Source organism: Macaca nemestrina, chromosome 11 (genome assembly GCF_043159975.1).
Source record: "Macaca nemestrina isolate mMacNem1 chromosome 11, mMacNem.hap1, whole genome shotgun sequence".
NCBI lineage: Eukaryota > Metazoa > Chordata > Mammalia > Primates > Cercopithecidae > Macaca > Macaca nemestrina.
Window position 1 is genome coordinate 128,849,297 of NC_092135.1, and position 20,730 is coordinate 128,870,026.

Below are 20,730 nucleotides of genomic sequence, written 5' to 3' on the forward strand. Positions count from 1 at the left end.
CCTTTTCCTACTGTATTAAATAACTATTCAGTGGCCATCTTTGTATATAAATCTTAAAGAAGTAATAGATTATGAGGATACACTCGTAGAAGTGTAATTGCGGGCTTAGAAACATTTTTAAGGTTACTGATACATATGAATATATTGATTATAGTATGAAAGATACTGGACAACCTGACAGACACTGCATAAGAGTTGGTAAAAACCTGCTTTGAAGTCCCAGCTTTTTCGCTTTACTAGCTAGCTTCATGATACTTGAACAAACTAGCCAATAATTTTAAGACTTAGTTTACTTATCTGTAGAACAGAAATAATAGAACTTCTTGTAGGAATGAACGAATGGAAAATCCCACGGTTACTTTCAGGATCAAAATAAATAATAGTTCATGCTACAGATATTCTACAAATATGTGCCTTCTGTGGTTTCAGTGTTGTTTGTTTCCATCAAAACTTATGCTGAGGCTTGGTCCCTAATGTGGCAGTGTTGGGAGGAGATATCTTTCAGAGGTGATTCGGTCATTAAGAGGAATTAATGCCTTTCTCCCGTGATTGAGTTCTCAGTGTTTTGGGACTGGATTAGTTAATGCCAAAGCAGGTTTTAATAAAGTGAGGCCACCTCTGCTGTTTGGTCTCTTCACATATGTCCACCTCTTCTTCTCCACCATGTTAAGATGTAGCACAAAACCCTCACCAGAAGCTGACCAGACTCTGCCACCTGATCTTGTACCTCTCAGCCTCTAGAATTGTGAGCTAAATAAATCTCTTTCCTTTATAAATTACCCCAAATTTCAACTGCTTCTTAAAGCTACTCTCGATTTATTTTAATGGAACCTAAGTTACCACCTTTTTTTTTTCTTTACTTCTCCGTATGTAGTTCTCAATTTTATTTTTATTTAAAAAGTTTTTAGTTATCACAACTTAGTTGCAGCTAAGAAAGGCTTGCTTCCCATTCATCCAAAAGCTAAATCAAGACTTTTAGATGTAGGCTTAAATAGAACAGTAAGGTCATTCATTTTATTCCATTTTATATTGCTATCCAGTTTATATAATAGATATGCAGATACAGTTGCTAAGCACTTTTTAATTCTTATACCATATTGTGAAGTAGCTATTGCTTTTCCCATTTTAGAGATAAGGAAAAAGGGGCTTAGAAATGTCTAAGTCAACTAGTTGAGGCATAACAAAGTCAGGATTTGAACCCAGGCTGTCTTTAAAGCCCGTGTAATTAACTACTGTGCTTTAAATAATTGTTCTGTACTACCAGATAGGTAAGTCTAGCATCTAACACAGTATCTGTAAATAGTTACTGTTTTAACTAAGTAACATTAACACTGGAAGCAGGGAGGGGTTTAAGTCTTAGAGCCAGCTGTCTAAAAAGAATGTGTTCATGCATGTACTGCATTTCACTCTCCATGACTGCGTAAGAACCTTAATAATCCTTGTAGGCAACTATCTTATGGTGTGTGGGGTTTTTTCTTTGTGCTTTTTGTATTTGACCACGAAGTTCGTGAGTCAGATCTAACACATATGTTAGTGTAGAGTCTTGTGAGCTCAGCTGTCTAGGAATGTGTTGTCATTCAGCAGCTTTTCATTATTGTCTCTAAACACATACGCCCACATCCATACACACCAGAATGTTGTCTTGAGAGCAGGCACTCTTGATGCCTTAAGTTTGTGGCATATAGTAATTACACAGTATTGGAGTGAATGAATGTTCTACTGACTGGCTTATGGACCTTTTGAGTTCTTTTCAGTATTTGTCAATACATAGGTGAATAGGAGTGTGTCACATAACCCAAAAGCAGTCAGATCTCCAAAGATGTGCAGTACCTAACAGGCCTAACTTTAATGGTGTGGGCTTTTGTTTTCCTAATGGGTATCCTGTATATTCTCTAGCACTTTCTTGGGATGTTGCTTTGTACTCTTGAAAATATTCTTGAGAATATTAATGTAATAGAGCAGTGATTTGGTGTCTTTGTTCTTCGTAAGATAGAAGTGGCCATTTCTAGTGTCATCTGGTCTCCATCTGTTTTGGAAAAGAGAGTAGACTTTGGTATCAAAAACCTCCACAAATACAAAGCAAATAATAAAAAGGAGAATATATATCAAACTACTAATAATGACTGTCTCTTACAGGCTTTTCAGGTGACTTTCACTTTCTACCTTATGTAATCCTGTAATGTTTGAATTTTGCATAATGAGCAGTATAACCGTTTTCTAAAAGCTAAAATTTTAACTCTCTGTGATGCACTGAGATGCAGGAGTAGATGGAAAGACTTTCATATTCTGACCCCCCCACACACACCCCCAACCTCAAAGGATATGGAAACTAGCAGAAGGATTTGCTTATGTGCTTTTAAAAAGCAATGCCTTTTTAAAAGTGATTTCAGTGCTCGCTTTGGTGGCACATACCCTAAAATTGGAATGATACAGAGAAGATTAGCATGGCCCCTGCACAAGGATGACACACAAACTTGTGAAACGTTACATATTTACAAAAAAAAAAAAAAATTTCAATGGTCAGTAAATGTCCCAAGCACGGACAACCAGATCTCCTGCAACATCTCTGTCTTAGTCCATTTGTGCTGCTGTAACAAAATACACGAGTCTGGGTAATTTGTAAAGAACAGAAATTTATTTCTCACAGTTCTGAAGGCTAAGTCCAAGATCAAGGTGCTGGCATTTGGAGTCTGAGGAGGGCTGCATCTTACATGACGAAAGGCAAAAGGTCAAAATAGGGACAAGTGCCATGTCTTCACAATGACAGAAGAGAGCAATCCACTCCTGTAAGCCTTTGTTATAGTGACAGGAGGGCAGAGTCCTCATGACCTAAACACCTCCCATTAGTTTCCACTTGCCAACACTTGCATTGGGAATTAAATTTCCAACCCATGAATTTTGAGGTATATTCAGACCACAGTATCCCCTAGAGGTGATACTGACCCTATTGACAACTCCTGGCCTTTGTGGAGAATGGCGAGAGTCTACCCTTGGTGTCTGTAAAGATAGATTTAGAAAACAGAATTGACTGAAATCATGAACTGAATATACATGGAAGAGTTGAGTAGAGTTTGCTATGACAACCAAGTTTAGTGATGGGGTGAACAGTGGATCCATTCACTCTGAAGGGGAACATTGAAAAAGAAGAAGGACTTAGATGAGATTTGGAGGACATCTATAAGGAGCAGCAGTTGGAAAGGTAGGCCATTGGTCTGGTCGGAAATGGATTTCAGATTGTTGAAACCGTAGATGAGATCACCCAGAGAGAATATAGGGTAAGGTGACAGCCAAGAGTGGAACCTTAAAGGACAACAACATTGGAGTAGAGATGAGTCATTGAATTAAATGCAGAAAGGAAAATAAATAAATGGATGGATGGATGGATGGATGGATGCAGGAAAGGAAAGGGCATCGGGAGAGAGAAGAAAACAATTAGCGGAGAGCAGTGCATGAATGCGAAAGGGGGAAGCTAAATGTCCATGCGGATTCAGCTTGCAGTGTCATAAGTGTTCATTTTATATGAAAGTAATATGTTAACAGTCCCCGACACCACCACTTTGGGATTCAAGCATATACCAATAGTTACCATCAGAAGGAAGCCTATCCCCATAGTAGGTATGGATTGCCACAGCCCACTTTAGAATCCTGTCAGTGTCCGGCTTTGTCCCAGTCACATTAATAATTTTGGCTTAGCCCACAGAATCCTGCTGAGGTTTATTATAAACCATTTTTTGGCCGGGCGCGGTGGCTCACGCCTGTAATCCCAGCACTTTGGGAGGCCGAGGTGGGTGTATCACGACATCAGGAGTTCTAGACCAGCCCGGCCAACATGGTGAAAACCCGTCTCTACTAAATACAAAAATTAGCCAGGCGTGGTGGCACGAGCCTCTTGTCCCAGCTACTGGGGAGACTGAGGCAGAATTGCTTGAACCCAGTAGGTGAAAGTTATAGTGAGCCGAGATTGCGCCACTGCACTCCATCCTGGGCAACAGAGCAAGACTCCATCTCAAAAAAAAATTTAATGGACAAGAGAATTGTATTTGAAAGCCAAATGAATTTTTTAATTAAAAATCTGTTTCTGTTCATTTTCTTCGTGAACTTCAGTTATGTCCAAAACATAGTTAAGGCTGTTTTAAAGCAATGTTAAGAAAAACAGAACATACAGAAAAGTTAACTAACAATGAAAACCCACACACCCACCAACCATCTAAATTTTAAAATTGCAATTTTACTATATTTGCAAATTTGGTACTCTGGCTTAGAAGTAGTTTGGGGAGCAGAAAGGACTTCAGTGTGTCTGGACCTCTAGGATCAAGGCTAGAGGCTGTGCTGTGAGTTGCAGATAGGTAAAACCTAGAGGGCCGGTAAGGAATTTGGATTTTTAAATTTTTTTCCAATAGGTTATTGGGATACAGGTAGTATTTGGTTACATAAGTGGTTTGTGAGGTTTTGGTGCAGCCATCATCCAAGCAGTATAGACTGTACCATATTTGTAGTCGTCATCTTCTTCCTCTTCCTTTTCCCTTTCCTCTTCTTCCCCTTTCCCTCCTTCTCCCCCTTTCCCTCCTTCTTCCCCTTTCCCTCTTCCTTCCCTTTCCCCTCCCCCTCCTCCTCCCCCTCCTCCTTCCCCTCCCCCTCGTCCTCCTTCCCCTCCCCCTCGTCCTCCTTCCCCTCCTCCTCCTTCGCTTTCCCCTCCTTCTCCTTCCCCTCCTTCTCCTTCCCCTCCTCCTCCTTCTCACTCTGTTGCTCAGGCTGGAATGCAGTGGCATGATTTCAGCTCACTGCAACCTATGCCTCCCAGGTTCAAGCAATCCTCCTGCCTCAGTCCCCCTAGTAGCTGGGATTACAGGCACGCGCCACCATGCCCGGCTAAGTTTTGTATTTTTAGTAGAGATGGGGTTTTGCCATGTTGGCCAGGCTGGTCTCAAACTCCTGACCTCAGGTGATCCACCTGCCTTGGCCTCCAAAATGGTGGGATTACAGGCGTGAGCCGCCGCATCCGGCCTGTTCATAGTCTTCTATCCCTCACCCCCTTCCCCACAAGTCCCCAAAGTCCATTGTATCATTCTTAATGCCTTTGCGTTGTCAAAGCTTAGCTCCCACATATCAGTGAGAACATGTTTGGTTTTCCATTCTTGAGTTACTTCACTTAGAATAATAGTCTCCAGTCTCATCTAGATTGCTGCAAATGCTGTTAATTCATTCCTGTTTATGGCTTAGTAGTCCATCATATATATATACGCATACACATACACACACACACCGCACAGTTTCTTTATCCACTCGTTGATTGATGGGCATTTGGATTGGTTCCATGATTTTCCTCTGGGTAGATGCCCAATAGTGGGATTGCTGGATTAAGTGGTAGTTCTACTTTTAGTTCTTTAAGGAATCTCCACATTGTTTTCCATAGTGGCTGTACTAGTTTACATTCCCACCAGGAGTGCAGAGGTGTTCTCTGATTACCACATCCATGCCAACATGTATTTGTTTATTGATTTTTTGATTATGGCCATTCTTGCAGGAGTGAGGTGGTATTGTATTGTGGTTTTGGTTTGCATTTCCTTATCATTAGTGATGCTGAGCATTTTTTCATGTGTTCATTGGCCATTTGTATATCTTCTTTTGAGAATTGTCTATTTATGTCCTTAGCCCACTTTTTGATGGGATTGTTTATTTTTTTCTTACTGATTTGTTTGAGTTTGTTGTAGATTCTGGGTATTAGTCCTTTGTCAGATGTATATTGTGAAGATTTCCTCCCACTCTGGGTTGTCTATTTACTCTGCTAACTGTTCTTTTGCCATGCAAAAGCACTTTTAGCTCCAGCTATTTATCTTTGCTTTTATTACATTTGCTTTTGGGTTTTTTGTCATGGAATTTGGATTTTATTCTAAGGGCAGTGAAAAATTATTGAAGATCTTAACCAGTGGATTCGTGTTATTCCCTTAAATTCCTCCAAATATGTATTAAAGGAAATATTACTGATGATAAAGGGGAGATGAGAAAGGTAGGTGGATTGTTATGGTGAAATGTATCTTTAAACTGCTGGGACCCTTCTCGAACCATTGCTACTTCCAACTTGGGCATCTCCATACTCTAGGGATTGTCAGTTTCAAAACTCAGACATGTGCCCATGTGCTTCACATCCTTCAAGGTCACAGAACGCTCCAAATGGCTTGATGGTGGACCAGGCCCTTTGGAAGGCAGCGTCCCCCCCAGGATAAAGCAGTACCAACTGGAGTCCACTCTTAAAGGTGCCTTTGCTATCACTTGAGCATTGTCTGAAGGTCACACACGAGCCTGTGAAGGAATTAACTCCTGTGTTACTTAACAACTGGGATGGATTCTGAGAAATGCATCAGGCAGTTTCATCGTTGTGCAAATGTCATAGAGTGTACAGTACTTACATAAACCTAGATGGTATAGTCAACTACCTAGTAATCTATGTGATATAGCCTGTTGCTCCTAGGCTGTAAACCTGTACAGCATGTTACTGTGTTGAATACAGTAGGTATTTGTAGCACAAAGCACTAAGTGATAGGAACTTTTCAGCTCCATTGTAATCTTATGGGACCACTGTCAGGTAATGCAGTCAGTCATTGACTGAAACCTTATCAGGCAGCTACATGACTGTGTAAGATAATTAAGCTTGATACTTAGCAAACCTGAACATAGGAAACAAATTCTGTAATGCAGAAGTTTTGGGGAGTGTTATTTCCTGGTTTTTGCCTACCAAAATCTTGGGTAATTATATTAAGAGTTGATGAGCCTAAGGACATACATGATTTTTGAGAATTATTACACTCATACTTTAAAGAGGATAGTTTTTAACTGTATTATTTATTTATTTATTATTTATTTTTGAGATAGAGTTTTGCTCTGTCACCCAGGCTGGAGTGCAGTGGCGTGATCTCAACTCACTGCAACCTCCCCCTCCCGGTTCAAGCGATTCTCCTGCCTCAGCCTCGTGAGTAGCTGGGATTACAGGCGCACGCCACCACGCCCAGCTGATTTTTATATTTTTAGTAGAGATGGGGTTTCACTATGTTGGTCAGGGTGGTCTTGAACTCCTGACCTCGTGATCTGCTGGCCTCGTCCTCCCAAAGTGCTAGGATTACAGGTGTGAACCACCACGCCCGGCCTTTAACTGTATTTTTAAAACTAAATCATGAAAAATGATTTATTTACCAATGTATTTGGATCCTACTGAGGAATGTCACTTCTTCTTTTGGGTAGTTGTTACTGTGTTTCTTTTCCTTCTTATTTAAATTTAAGTTAGGGTCTTACTCTGTCACTCAGGCTGGAGTGCAGTGGTACGGTCACCACCTCTTAGGCTCAAGTGATGCTCCAACCTCAGCCTTCTAGTTAGCTGGCTGGGCTCACACGTATGCACCACCATGCCCAGCTAATTTTTAAATTTTTTGTAGAGACAGAGTCTCGCTATGTTGCCTAGGCTGGTCTCGAACTCCTGACCTCAAGCAGTGCCTCCACCTCAGACTCCCAAAGTGCTGAGATTACAGGTGCGAGCCACCTCACCTGGCCTGTATTTCTATAGAATACAGTCTTACTTGTTCATATGTTCTGTAAAATCTTAGCTGCCTGGTATATTAATTAACAGAAATAATTGTGTCGTGCCTCCCCTTGCCCCCACAGAAATATTTTATATATGTGTTCTTTTTGGTGGCTGTACTCTTTCTGCTATAACCAACTTTTGATGTGTGGTAGGACTTGTAAACCTCTGTTACCCTGGAAAGTCACATCTTTCACTATTGAGCCAGAGCTGAAAATATCTCTGTTGCATAGCACCGTAACACTTCCTGCAAAATACCGTTTAAACATTCCCACCCTCCACATCACTGCTATTATTTGCAGAGTTACAGATAGGAAAGATAATATTTTCAGAGGACATATTGTGAGTGTGATACACTGTTTATGGAGAAGCAACCTGCATGCCCCCCCCCCTCCACGCCCACTCCCCTGCCCAAAGGAAAAAGTAATGATCCAGGAAAAGGAAAAGAATGACCCAGGCTTTTTGTCCCGTCTAGCTTGTAGAGCAATCATATGACAGCTAGTTGAGAGTGACTCCCCTAACATCAGTTCAAACTTTTAGGCATGGAAAAGTTATTTAGAAGTGGACTTAAACATATTTGGATTTTATGGCTGGGCATGGTGGCTCACACCTGTAATCCCAGCACTTTGGGAGGCCAAGGTGGGTGGATACCTTGAGGCCAGGAGTTGAGACCAGTGTCGCCAACATGGTGAAAACCCATCTCTACTAAAAATACAAAAATTAGCTGGGTTGGTGGCTCACACCTATAGTCCCAGCTACTTGGGAGGCTAACGCTGAAGCCCAAAAATCGCTTGAACCTGGGAGATGGAGGTTACAGTGAGCCAAGATTGTGCTACTGTACTCCAACCTGGATGACACAGTGAGACTCTCAAAAAAAAAAAAAAAATTCTTGGATATTTAAGAACCTATGACAAAGGACATGCATTAAACTGTTTCTCTTTGGTTAATGAAAATGTGGTTTTAATTTTATCAAAAAAGTATTTACAAGGTGAAAGAAGGTGAGATAGGCAATATTTGGGATTAGAGATGGGTCGGAACAGTTCACATCAGAACATGTTGAGAAATAACATACTCGTTTATGATTTAGTTGTAGGCTTGACATTAGCATTCATTTGCATGTTTTAAACATTCTTTATAAACAAATATGTAAGTCACTCTATTTCAAACTTAAGGGAAAAGCACGCAAGTTTGTTCATCAAATGAAATATTAGGCAAAGCTCAAAAGAAGTGTTACACTATGCAATGGACGTATTTTTGTGTTTATATAGAAGGAAAACCATAGGGTTGGGGTGTCTGAGAGCCACCTTTTCTTACTTGGGTGTGTGTGGGGAGCACCTTGGGCAGTTAAATATAGGATTTTGAAACTTAGAAAACCACTGATCTAAATGATCCATAAGGTTTTTCTAAAAAGTGTCATCTTTTGGTGTCTGATACAAACCTGTTTAGTGCCTATGAGTTTAACTTCTAGTTTTTTTTTTTTTACTGAAAAATGGTTAACTTCCAACATGTTCCCCAGTCACTTCCATTGTTTGTCTTGTTAACTTTGTTTCTTCATAGTGCCTTCTTGGAATAGTTTCATGTCCTCCTTTTGGATGATGTAATACTGTGGTTTATGTGGTTGAAATGTTGTTTTCTACTACACCCCCCAAATTAAGAACTTCTAGAAGTTCATCATCCCCAGGGTTTTATCCAGCGAGTTCTTTCATAGGAGATGGTCAAATCCAGGCAAATACATGTTGACAACTGTCACATAGGGGATTAGAAGATTTAATGGGAGATTTTTTCCCCCATCCAGCCTTCTCTCTAGCTCTGAGACCCTGTGACTGCCTGAATAAGAGGATGGGTATGCCAAGGAAGTGTGTGTCATATTCGGGGCAACCCACTGGGTGCTTAGGAGGAGCAGCATGAACACCGGGAAAAGAACGTCTGGAGAGACCTAGATAGTAGGCTGTTGCTAGTGCTGTTTGGCTAAACACACTGCCTAAGTTTTTGCCTCAGTTGCCTCAGCTATAAAATAGATAGCTGTCATTTTGATGTACAGTGTAGTGATTAAGGATACTTTGGATCAAGACAGATCTGAGCTTGTTCGACCACTTAGTACCTTGAGCCTGACTCTCAACCTTGCTAAATTTCACCAGTAAACAGGAGCAGGAGATTGTTAGAAAGGGTTTCATGAAATGATGAATTCTAGTGCTCAGCATCAGGCCTGGCAGTAACAGTTGCCCTGTGAGTGGGAGCTGCTGCTCTCTACCTCAGTAGCATCAGGCAGTGTATTCATCCCCATTTGGGTGGTTAGGAGAGCAGTTGATTTGAAGGAAAGAAAAACAAAGTGTTTTGAAAAATACAGTGTTCTGTAATTCTAAGACATCTGTGTATTATCATTTCTTGCATATATTTGTGGATTTCCCTGTTCCTACTGATTTTGAAAGTTATGTAAAATGACTTTCCTAAACACGGGTTTTCTTCCCAGATTAGGATTTAGAAAGTCTGTCTTCCATTGATCCCAGTGTTTGCTCACATGAACCTTGTGCTGTGTTCTAGGTAGCACAGGTGGAGTGCAGCGGAGGCCCCTCCCGCTGCCGTCATGCCGTTCCCGTTCGGAAAGTCTCACAAATCTCCAGCAGACATTGTGAAGAATCTGAAGGAGAGCATGGCTGTTTTGGAAAAGCAAGACATTTCTGATAAAAAAGCAGAAAAGGTATGGATTTGGCTTTATTTATATTTGAAATCTCTTAATTAACAAATGCTAGACACCTTACGTGAGAAATCAGTAAGTCCTAATTTGGGTTTATTTTGGATTTTAAAAATAACATCGAAAAGCAGCATATCCTGCTGTTGCAACATACTAAAATTCTGTACTTTCATCTAACAAATAGATTTCTAACTGTTCTCTCAGATTTTCAAGTTTATTTAAATTGTGTTTATTTCATTCTTGAAGTGTTTGATTCTTATTTAGGATTTAGGATAATTAGGATTTATTATTACTAATTACTTTTGTAGAGACAGGGTTGTGCTATGTTGCCCAGGCTAGTCTCAAACACCTAGCCTCAAGCGGTCTTTCCACCTCTGCCTCCCAAAGTGCTAGAATTACAGTTATCAGTTATCTGCTTGGTTTGTTTGTTTGTAAAAGTTTTAGAGCAAGAACAGAAGGAAGTAAAGTACACTTGAAAGAAGGCCAAGCAGGCAACTTGAGAGATATAAGTGCCACAGTTACCTGATTCTTGAAATCAGTGGTTCCCCCACAATCTTCCTGGGAGGACACCCCTCCTGGTTTTCTTCCTATATTTACTGTATCCGTGCCAAGTGCCTCCAGCTACCCAGTCACCCCAGTCCAAAACCCAGCTTTCATCCCACTTGTGTCTTGCCCTCTCTTCCCTAAAACATAATTGTTCACTAAATCTTGTTCAACTCCCTAAATTGTTTATGAATCAATTCTGACTTCCATTCCTTCTAGAAGAAGATGTTCATACTCTTTGTGATTTTAGCAGTAGCCTTCTTACTGCACCTTCTAAAAATCATCTCTACTTTACATCTTCAGTGTAGATTCTTCTTGTAACACACAGGACCTTCGTGATCTGGTCTTTGTTTCTCTGAGTAAATTGTAGAGGTTTAGTGTCACTTACCCAAAATGCTTGGGATCAGAAGTGTTTCAGAGTTTGGATTTTTTTTTTTTAAGGAATATTTGCATGTACATAATGAGATCTTGGGGATGGGACCCATGTCTAAGTATGAAATTCATTTATGTTTTATATACACCTTATATACATAGACTGAAGGTAATTTTGTACAGTATTTAAAATTTGCATTAAATGAAGTTTGTGTACATTGAAGTATCAAAAGGCACAGATGTTGCTCTCTCAGCCACCAATGTCACAATCTCTGGTTCTGTGGCATCATCATCATTCCTGACTCTGAATTTATATGCTACCAATAAGCAGCCATTTTCTTACACTTATTCACATGTAAGTACTTAACAGTAAAAAATATGACATACCATTAATAATACCAGGCTGGAGTGCAATGGTACTGGAACTAAGGTGGTACCTTAGTTCAGGGTAACTAAGCAGCATAGTAGTTGTATCACTTGTATCTGTTCTAACCTCTTAGATAGAATGTCATAATCATTATTTGATTTGGGATTTCTGTTATAAGGATTATACTTGCAGTGTAGAATGGATGCTTTCAGGTGAGTTGGAGGAGTATACAACTAATTATTCCTGCTCTAAATGGTCCTAGCTTCGGTACCTATGAGTTATCATTTCTGTTCTGTCTGTATTTTCCTTTATTGCTTATTATTACCTTTTGGTATGTGCTGCTGGCTGATCTTAAGCTTACCCAGCTTCCTTTCATTTTCTCATTCTGTTCAATGTTTCTAATGCCCTTTGGACTAGGAAACTAGATTAATTGAAACAATTTATAATAAGAGAATATAGATTCTAAGATAACTTCCTTGAGTAAGGTAAGTGATACTGTTTTTTGTTTTTTCTTTTTTGTTTTTGTTGTTGTTGTTGTTGTTTTCTGAGATGGAGTCTCACTCTGTCGGCCAGGCTGGAGTGTATTGGCACGATCTCAACTCACTGCAACCTCTACCTCCAGGTTCAAGCAATTCTCTTGTCTCAGCCTCCAGAGTAGCTGGGGACTACAGGTACCTGCCACCATGTCTGGCTAATTTTTGTAGTTTTAGTAGAGACGGGGTTTCACGATATTGGTCAGGCTGGTCTCGAACTCCTCATCTCAGGTGTTCCACCCACCTCAGCCTCCCAAAGTGCTGGGTTTACAGGTGTGAACCACCGTGCCCTGCTGGCAAGTGGTATTGTAAGCACAGGATTCAAGTACATTTCTCATTTTATCAGTCAGTGGGATATAAAAATACGAAAAGTTTAGCTCCAGAAACTAGAAACAAAGTGACCTCAAGAAGTTAGAGGGGACTTTTGACTGAACCACATTAACATCTACTCACTCAGAGGGTAATAGCACATAACTTGGCCTCCCTCTCATGGCTGGACATCTTCAACTTCAGGAAGCACTCAGCAGTCCTGATAGCCTACGGGCTTTGCACAAGTTGGAGGCAGCTACAGCCAGCAGAGAGCAGAGGTGTTACCCATGACTAGGCTCTAGAGGCAGTCGGGAGAGAGCAGACCCCACAGAGTAGACATGATACATGTCTGCTGGAACTGCCCTCCGTGCCTATTCCTTAATCCTTATCCTAAAACTGCAAATTGATGAAAGGGTAATGTGTATGTCCTATAAATTTAAAATGGTTCATCTTTTGTCTGTGACTAAATATGTTGTCTACTCATTACATTCGTTCTATTCATCAGAATCATACTGAACACTTACTAAATGCTGGGTCAGATTTTAGTCACTGGGGATATAATACTCGATAAGATGGACAAGGTCTCTGCTCTTTCGTAGCTTCCGTTCTAATTAAGGAAAGCTGAACAGTAAATAAGTAAACATAACTGAGTAAGAATTTCAGTTGGCAGCAAGTACCACAAAAGCAATCGAATGTACTGATGTGATGATAGAGACATTCCTTAAACTTTTGGGTCTCAGGACCCCCTTTATACTCTTAAATTATTGAAGACCGAAAAGTGATTTGTGTAAGTATAGGTGTGTTATCTATTGATGCTACGCTATTATAAATTAAAACTGAAAAACTTAAAAATATTTATTAATACATTTAAAAGTAATAAGCTCATTATAAGTTATAATAATGTATTTTTATGAAAAATAACCATACTGTCCAAAACAAAAAATTTAGTGAGAAGTATTAGCATTGTTTTAAGTTTTTAAAATCTCAGTGTCTGGCTTAATAGAAAACAACTGGATTATCTTAGCTATGTTTGTAGTCAAACTGCTCAAACATTATCTTGCTTTAAGCATATAAAGAAAATGTATACCTAAAGTTGGACTTGGTGGCTCACACCAGTAACTTTAACACCTGGGAGGCCGAGATGGGTGGATCACTTGAGGCCAGGAGTTCAAGACCAGCCTGGCCAACATGGCAAAACCTTGTCTCTACTAGAAATACAAAAATTAGCCGGGCACGGTGGCACACGCCTGTAGTCCCAGCTACTCAAGAGCCTGAGGCACAGGAACTTCTTAAACCTGGGAGGCAGAGGTTGCAGTGAGCTGAGATGGTGCCGCTGCACTCCAGCATGGATGACAGGTGAGATTCTGTCTCAAAAAAAGAAAAGAAAAAGAAAACCTGGTCTCATAGCTGTGTAGTTAGAAAAAAGAGCAGTATTTTAATAGCCTTTCAGATACTGTAACATATTTAATACCACACAATAGGTGGTTTCTTGATTGGTTACAGAACATTAAACTATATGAATGAACTTTTTATACTCGGTACTTTGAAAGAAACTTTTACCAGTACATGATTTTATAACATGTTTTGGTCATTTAGAAGGTACAAATGGTGGCTGGGCATGATGGCTCATGCCTGTAATCCCAGCACTTTGGGAGGCCGAGTCGAGTGGATCACTGGAGTTCAGGAGTTCGAGACTAGCATAATCAACATAGTGAAACCCCTTCTCTACTAAAAATACAAAAATTAGCCGGGCGTGGTGGCGTGCTTCTATAGTCCCAGATGCTCAGGAGGCTGAGGCATAAGAATTGCTTGAACGGGGGAAGCAGAGGTTGCAGGGAGCCAAGATCGTGTCACTGTACTCCAGCCTGGGTGACAGAGTAAGACTCTGTCTCAAAAAAAAAAGAAAGTACAAATGGTCCCCCACTTAAGATTTTTCAACTTTACAATGTTGCAAAATAGGTGTACATTCAGTAGAAACCATACTTTGAGTACCCATACAACCATTCTCTTTTTCACTTTCATAACAATATTCAATAAATTACATGAGCTATTCCACACTTTATTGTAAAATAGGCTTTGTGTAAGAGGACTTTGCCCAATGATAGGCTATTGTATTCCAAGCACATTTCAGGTAAGCCATGCTAAGCTGTGATGTTCTGTGAATTGGGTGTGTAGTACATGCACTTTTGACTTAACAGTATTTTCAACTTTTGATGGGTATATCTGCATGTAGCTCCATCATCAGTTAATGAGGAGCATCTGTGTTGGATCACTGACATAATACAGATCTCCCAGATGTTGACACATTATACAGATTATTAAGATTATTATTAAGATTAACATTTTTAAATAACACTACTGATCTAGCCGGGCGCAGTGGCTCACGCCTGTAATCCCAGCACTTTGGGAGGCTGAGGCGGGCGGATCACGACGTCAGGAGATTGAGACCATCTTGGCTCACACAGTGAAACCCTGTCTCTACTAAAAATACAAAAAATCAGCCGGGCGTGGTGGCGGGCGCCTGTAGTCCCAGCTACTTGGGAGGCTGAGGCAGGAGAATGGCGTGAACCCAGGAGGCGGAGCTTGTAATGAGCCAAAATCGTGCCACTGTACTCCAGCCTGGGCGACAAAGCGAGACTCTGTCTCCAAAAAAAAAAAAAAAACAAAACAAACACCACTGATCTTATTAGAAGAGTCTTGAATATTGGGATGTGGTCAAGCTTATTCATGATCTATTCAGAATTCAGATTTGGCAACAAATAACAGTTCGTTGTTTTCCTTGAAATGACGGGTTCATTTTATTCATTTTAGAGAAAATATCTGCCAAATAATTCAAGTCTGAATAATTTGTCTTTCTTCCAATAACAAAAGCAGTTAGTTGAACTTACAGTTGAAATAATCACACAAGGACTTTTCTTTAAGATAACCAGTCATTCTATAAGGAGCCAAAAGTACTTTATATGTACATCCCATTTGTTAACTCAAGTGTTAAAAATACTGTGTGTATATTCAAAGGTCAAGATTTAATAAAATTAATTTTTTACTGCTTCATGAGCATTCTTAAGTTGGACTTTTTTTTTGTTTCTTTGTTGAGACGGAGTCTCGCTCTGTTGCCAGGCTGGTGTGCCGTGGCACAATCTTGGCTCACTGCAACCGCCACCTCCTGGGTTCAAGAGATTCTCCTGCCTCAGTCTCCGAAGTAGGTGGGATTACAGGCGTGCACCACCATATTCAGCTAGTTTTTTTTTTTTTTTTTTTTAGTAGAGACAGGGTTTCACCATGTTGGCCAGGATGGTCTCAATCTCCTGACCTGGTGATCCACCCACCTCAGCCTCCCACTGGACTGACATTTTTTTAACTGAGTGCACGGTGATGAAGACTGCAATAACTGCCATTATAGTTTGGTGTCACTGCCTTGGTTCATGCCAAGGTGTCAGCACCATCAGTATAAATAGCAATACAGAGGGAGGAAGCTCATGTCTTATATGAAAACAGCCTTGACCTTACAGACCCTTTGAAAGGGTCTTGAGGACGTCAGGCATCCGCACTTTGAAAGGTACTATGATAGTTAAAAGACTGTGTTTGAGAGTGGCTGCAGGTAGGGAGAATGTCCTAATTTAGGTCGGTTATGTAGGGAAAGTCTTGTTGAGAAGGTGACATTGAAAATGAGTCTTCAGTGATAGAAGGCAAGTTTAGTGGCTGATGGAATCCATATCATCTGCTTGACTAAATGAGTGATTTTCAACCAGGGGCAATTTTGCCCTGAAGGGGACTCTTGTAATGTCAGGAGACATTACAAGTTGTAACACTAGGGGAATACTGCTACTGGCATCTACTTAGTACAGGCTAGAGATGCTGCTAAACATGGAATGAATAGCCCCCCACAACAAAGGGTTATCCAGCCAAAAATGTTAACAGTGCCGAGATTGAGAACTCCTGCCCTAAACCAGCATTGAACAAGAATCGACTTTGCACTATTAGGATAAACAAAACAAAGACAAACATTTGAATTTATTAAAAATAAATTTTAGTTCAAAGGAAGGAGGCATTTCTGAAGAGCAATCCATGCAAATTACTTATGCTGAAATAACTTAGGAGGGAAAAACCCTGGAATTTCCAGTTCACTTTCTTATCAGGATTCAAAAGGAAGTAGCAACTAATGCAAATGATGAAGAGGGTACTAAGGCAAATGACGAAGAGGGTACCAAGACCTGAAAACAATGGAAAGGTGAAAATTGAATCACTAAATTGAAAACAGTGAAAAACAACTGATGTCATACTGAAAATCTGATGACTTTAAACCCAGGTGCTTGCGACTTGTTCAGCGTTGTTCTGGAAATTCTAATCAATGCATAAAGACGTGGTTTAGAAATAAAGAATATACCTATTGCAAATAAAGAGGGAAAATTAGTGTAGAGATATTTATAAACATTTACAAAATACAAGATAATTAATGGGAAGATGAGAGTTTATTAGGAGAGAGAGAAAGAGGCTAGGAAGTGCTACAGTCTTTAAAACAACCAGATCTTGCATGAACTCACAGCGAGAACTCTGTCATTACCATGGGGAGGGCACCAAGCCATTCATGAGGGATCCACCTCCATGATCCAAACACCTCCCACCAGGCCCTACACCTCCAGCACTAGGGTTATGTGTTTTCTTGGGACAGGGTCTCACTCTGTCACTTAGACTGGAGTGTGGTGGCACAATCATAGCTTACTGCAGCCTCCACCTCCCGGGCTCAGTCAGTCCTCAGCCTGCCAAGTAGCTGGGACTACAAGCATGTGCCACCATGTTTGGCAGATTTTTCTATTTTTTGTAGAGACTGAGTCTCAGTGTTGCCCAGGCTAGCCTTGAACTCCTGGGTTTAAGCTTCACCCAAATTGGCCTCCCAAATTGCTGGGATTGCAGGTATGAGCTGCCATGCCTGGCCTGGGGGTTGCATTTCATTCAGCATGAGATTTGGAGGGGACAGATAACCCAATCATATCACCAACCATATCTAGAAAATGTAATTTTACAAAAAAGTAGCTCTTTCACTATAGCAGCAAAAACAAAACAAAACAAAAAAAGGTATAAGATGTCCAGGAACATTTTCATCAGGAAATACTCTGAACTTGTATGAAGAAAGCTCAAGGACCTTGTTCACAGGTACAAGAATTACCTGGTCTGTTATCAGATGTAAATATGGAATATAGCTAAAATGCCATTTCTTCCCAAATCATGCTTAAAGCAATTCTATTCAGATCACAGCAGAATCATTTTGAAACTTTACAAATACAAGTTCTACTCTGTTTTGAAGCAAAATGCATACTTCAAAACCTATTCCACTCACATTCTTCATGCTCATCATTAGCAGAACTGTCCTTTCAGTTTTTCAGGTCAAAATCTTAAGGGGTCACCCACGACTACTTTCTCACTCCCCAGATCTATCCATTTTATCTGGGGGGGAAAAAAAAAAGGTCCAGAATCTAATCCCATCTCCCCATTTTCCTTGTTTCCCCTGAGCTGTCCTTTTCTCTGCCCTGGATTACTGTAGTGTCCTGCTCACTGTCTCACTGGTCTCCCTTGGTTTCCCTACGACCATAGTGATTCTTTCAAAACATTAGTCAAATAATATATTCCTTAGAGTAAAAGTCAAAGTCCTTACAGGGGCCTAAAATTAGTTCTGCAGGCAAATCTTGTAAGGCCTATTTTTATCAATCTCGTGAGCTAAGAATGGTTTTTACATTTACAGAGTTGGTTAAAAAAGCAAAGTATATGAGGCAGAGACCTTATATGGCCTGCAAAGCCTAAAATATTTACTGTCTGTTCCTTTGCAGAAGAATAAATGCCAACTCCTGCCCTGAACAGTGAGGCCCATGACCTTTAGTGATCTTGTCTCCTAATATTCTTCACCACATTGGTCTCCTTTCCTCATGCACTCCAGTCATACTCCCACCTGTTGTAGACCTTTGCATTTGGCTTTTTCCTTTGCCTGGAAGGTTCTTTGCCTAGTGCTCTATTTGGCTTACCTCCTATCTTTTTCAAGTCTTTGCTCAAGTGCCATTTTTCACCCAGCCCTCTATTTAAAATGCAGCCCTACCCTATGGCATTCATCTTTCCCCTTATCTTGCTCTGTTTTCCTGTGTGCTATACTTAATGATACATGCTATTTTCCCCATGTTAGACCATCAGCCTTTCAAAGATAGAGCTCAACAAATAGTTGTATTTGTTGAAAATGGATTAAAAAACAGGGTTACTAATAACACAAAACACAGTCATCTTGTTCTCTTCTGAATTCTTAATCTTATCTGAATTAGTTAAATATTGCTAAGACTGTTACAACAGTTTATATATTGAAATTGTGACTGAGGAGAGAGTACCATAGCTAGATATGTTCTCTCTGGATTCTGTGATGTTGGCCGACTACTGTATTATATTTCTTTTCAGTGCTACTGCCCACAGAAGTAGTAAGATAAATGTCCTTTCTCAAGAGATCTTTACTGGTGGTCCTGGTATTGTCCATGTAGGTTTATATTCATCACGTTCCCTGTAGTTAAGGATGATCCAGGGACATTTTTCCCAATTAGATAAATAAACATACCTAATGGATGTAATGACTGAATCACTGTGAGCTTGTTGGCAGGGTTTTGGTGATCTATAAGATAACAGTTCTCAAGTGGAAGCTGACATTCATTGTGATTAACTTACATGAAGAGAATTAAAGGGTTTAATTAGCCAAGTTTGTGAAAGACAAAAATTGGAGGAGAATAGCACATTCTATGGGTGACTGAATTAAGCACCAAAAAAGCGTTAATGGTTAGAGGGAATGGTTGATACTAATTGACAAAACACAGTATAAATACAAGTATGACTCTATACTCTTTGTAAAAAAAAAAAAAAAAAAAAGACCATGCATCAAAAAGAAAATAGAATCATTAAAAACGCTTGATTAATTTAGAAGAAGGCAGAAAAAAGATGAAGGGAATTAAATAACAGTTGGGGTATAGAAAACAAGTAGTAAGATGATAGACTCAGATATACTGTATCAGTAATCACATTACATATAAATGGTCTGAATAACCCATTTAAAAAACAGCAATTGTCAGATTGGGTGAAAGAATCCCTACTATATGGTGCCTATTAAAAAATGTACAGCTAGCAACTTAAATAGGTTAAAAGAAGAATGGAAAAACATGAACTTTGTTAATACTCATCAAAAGAAAGCTGGAGTGGCTCTACTAATAGCAGACAAAATGGACTTCAGAGTAAAGAATATTACCGGGGTAAAGAAAGTCATTTTATGATAAAGTAGGGGTGAAATGTTCCAACAGATATAATAACTCTAAACATTTATGCACTTAATAACAGAGTTTCAAATTAAAGCAAAATAAAACCTGTTAGAACTGCAAGAAATAGTCAAATACACAATTAATAGTTGGAGATTTCAGTACCCCGCTATCAATAATTGATAAAACAAGCAAGCAGAAAATCAGCAAGGATTTTCTAGGTAGACTAGAATGATACTGTCAACCAACTTGACCTGATTGACATTTATAGAACACTCAACAACTGTGGAACACACCTACACATTCTTTTGAAGTTCACATGGAAGATCTACCAAGGTAGACCATATTCTGGGTCAAATAAAAAGGTCAGTATATTTTAAAGGATAAAGTTATACAATGGATGTTCCAAGACTGCAATAGAATTAAATTAGAAATGAATAACAGAAAAATCCTTGGAAAATCCCAAAATATTTAGGAGCTAAATATCATTCTTCTAGATAACTCATGGATCAAAGAAGATATTAGAAAGTAGTTTGAGGCTGGACATGGTGGCTCATGCCTGTAATCCTAGCAATTTGGGAGACTGAGGCGGGCAAATCACTTGAGCTCGGGAGTTAGAGACCAGCCTGGCCAACATGGCAAAACCCTGTCTCTACTAAAAAATAAAATAAAATAAAAGCTGGGCATGGTAGTGTGCGCCTGTAGTCCCAGCTACTTGGGAGGCTGAGGTGGCAGCATCACTTGAGCCCTGGGGGTAGAAGCTGCAGTGAACTGAGATCACACCACTGCACTCCAGCCTGGCTGACAGAGTGAGACCCTGTCTCAAAAAAAAGAAGGTAGTTGGAGTGGAATAAAAGCAAAAACACATCTCAGAATTAGTGGGATGCTGCTAAGCTTTACTCAGGGAAATTTCTAGCACTAAATATCTATGTTAAAATATATTTAAAAAGAAGAAATGTCTGAGTTTCTACCCTAAAAATTAGAAAAAGAAGAGCAAATTAAATACAAAGTAAGCAGGAAAAAGGAAACAGCTATCAAAACAAATCAGTTAAATAGAAAAATAAATTAAAAGA

At 39.8% G+C, this 20,730-nt stretch overlaps 1 protein-coding gene and 1 non-coding gene across 2 annotated transcripts in view; both read left to right on the forward strand.

Annotated features, from left to right (window-relative positions):
- LOC105473949 (calcium binding protein 39) overlaps positions 1-20,730 on the forward strand; it is a 108,280-nt gene that overhangs the window by 35,959 nt on the left and 51,591 nt on the right. The window contains exon 2 of the mRNA XM_011728193.2: positions 10,112-10,268. Coding sequence (XP_011726495.1) covers positions 10,155-10,268 — 114 coding nt within the window. The 5' untranslated portion in view covers positions 10,112-10,154. The remainder of the gene's footprint in view (positions 1-10,111; positions 10,269-20,730) is intronic.
- LOC112425232 (U6 spliceosomal RNA) lies at positions 2,390-2,496 on the forward strand. The gene has a single exon (XR_003016304.2). It is a non-coding gene; the product is annotated as a U6 spliceosomal RNA (small nuclear RNA).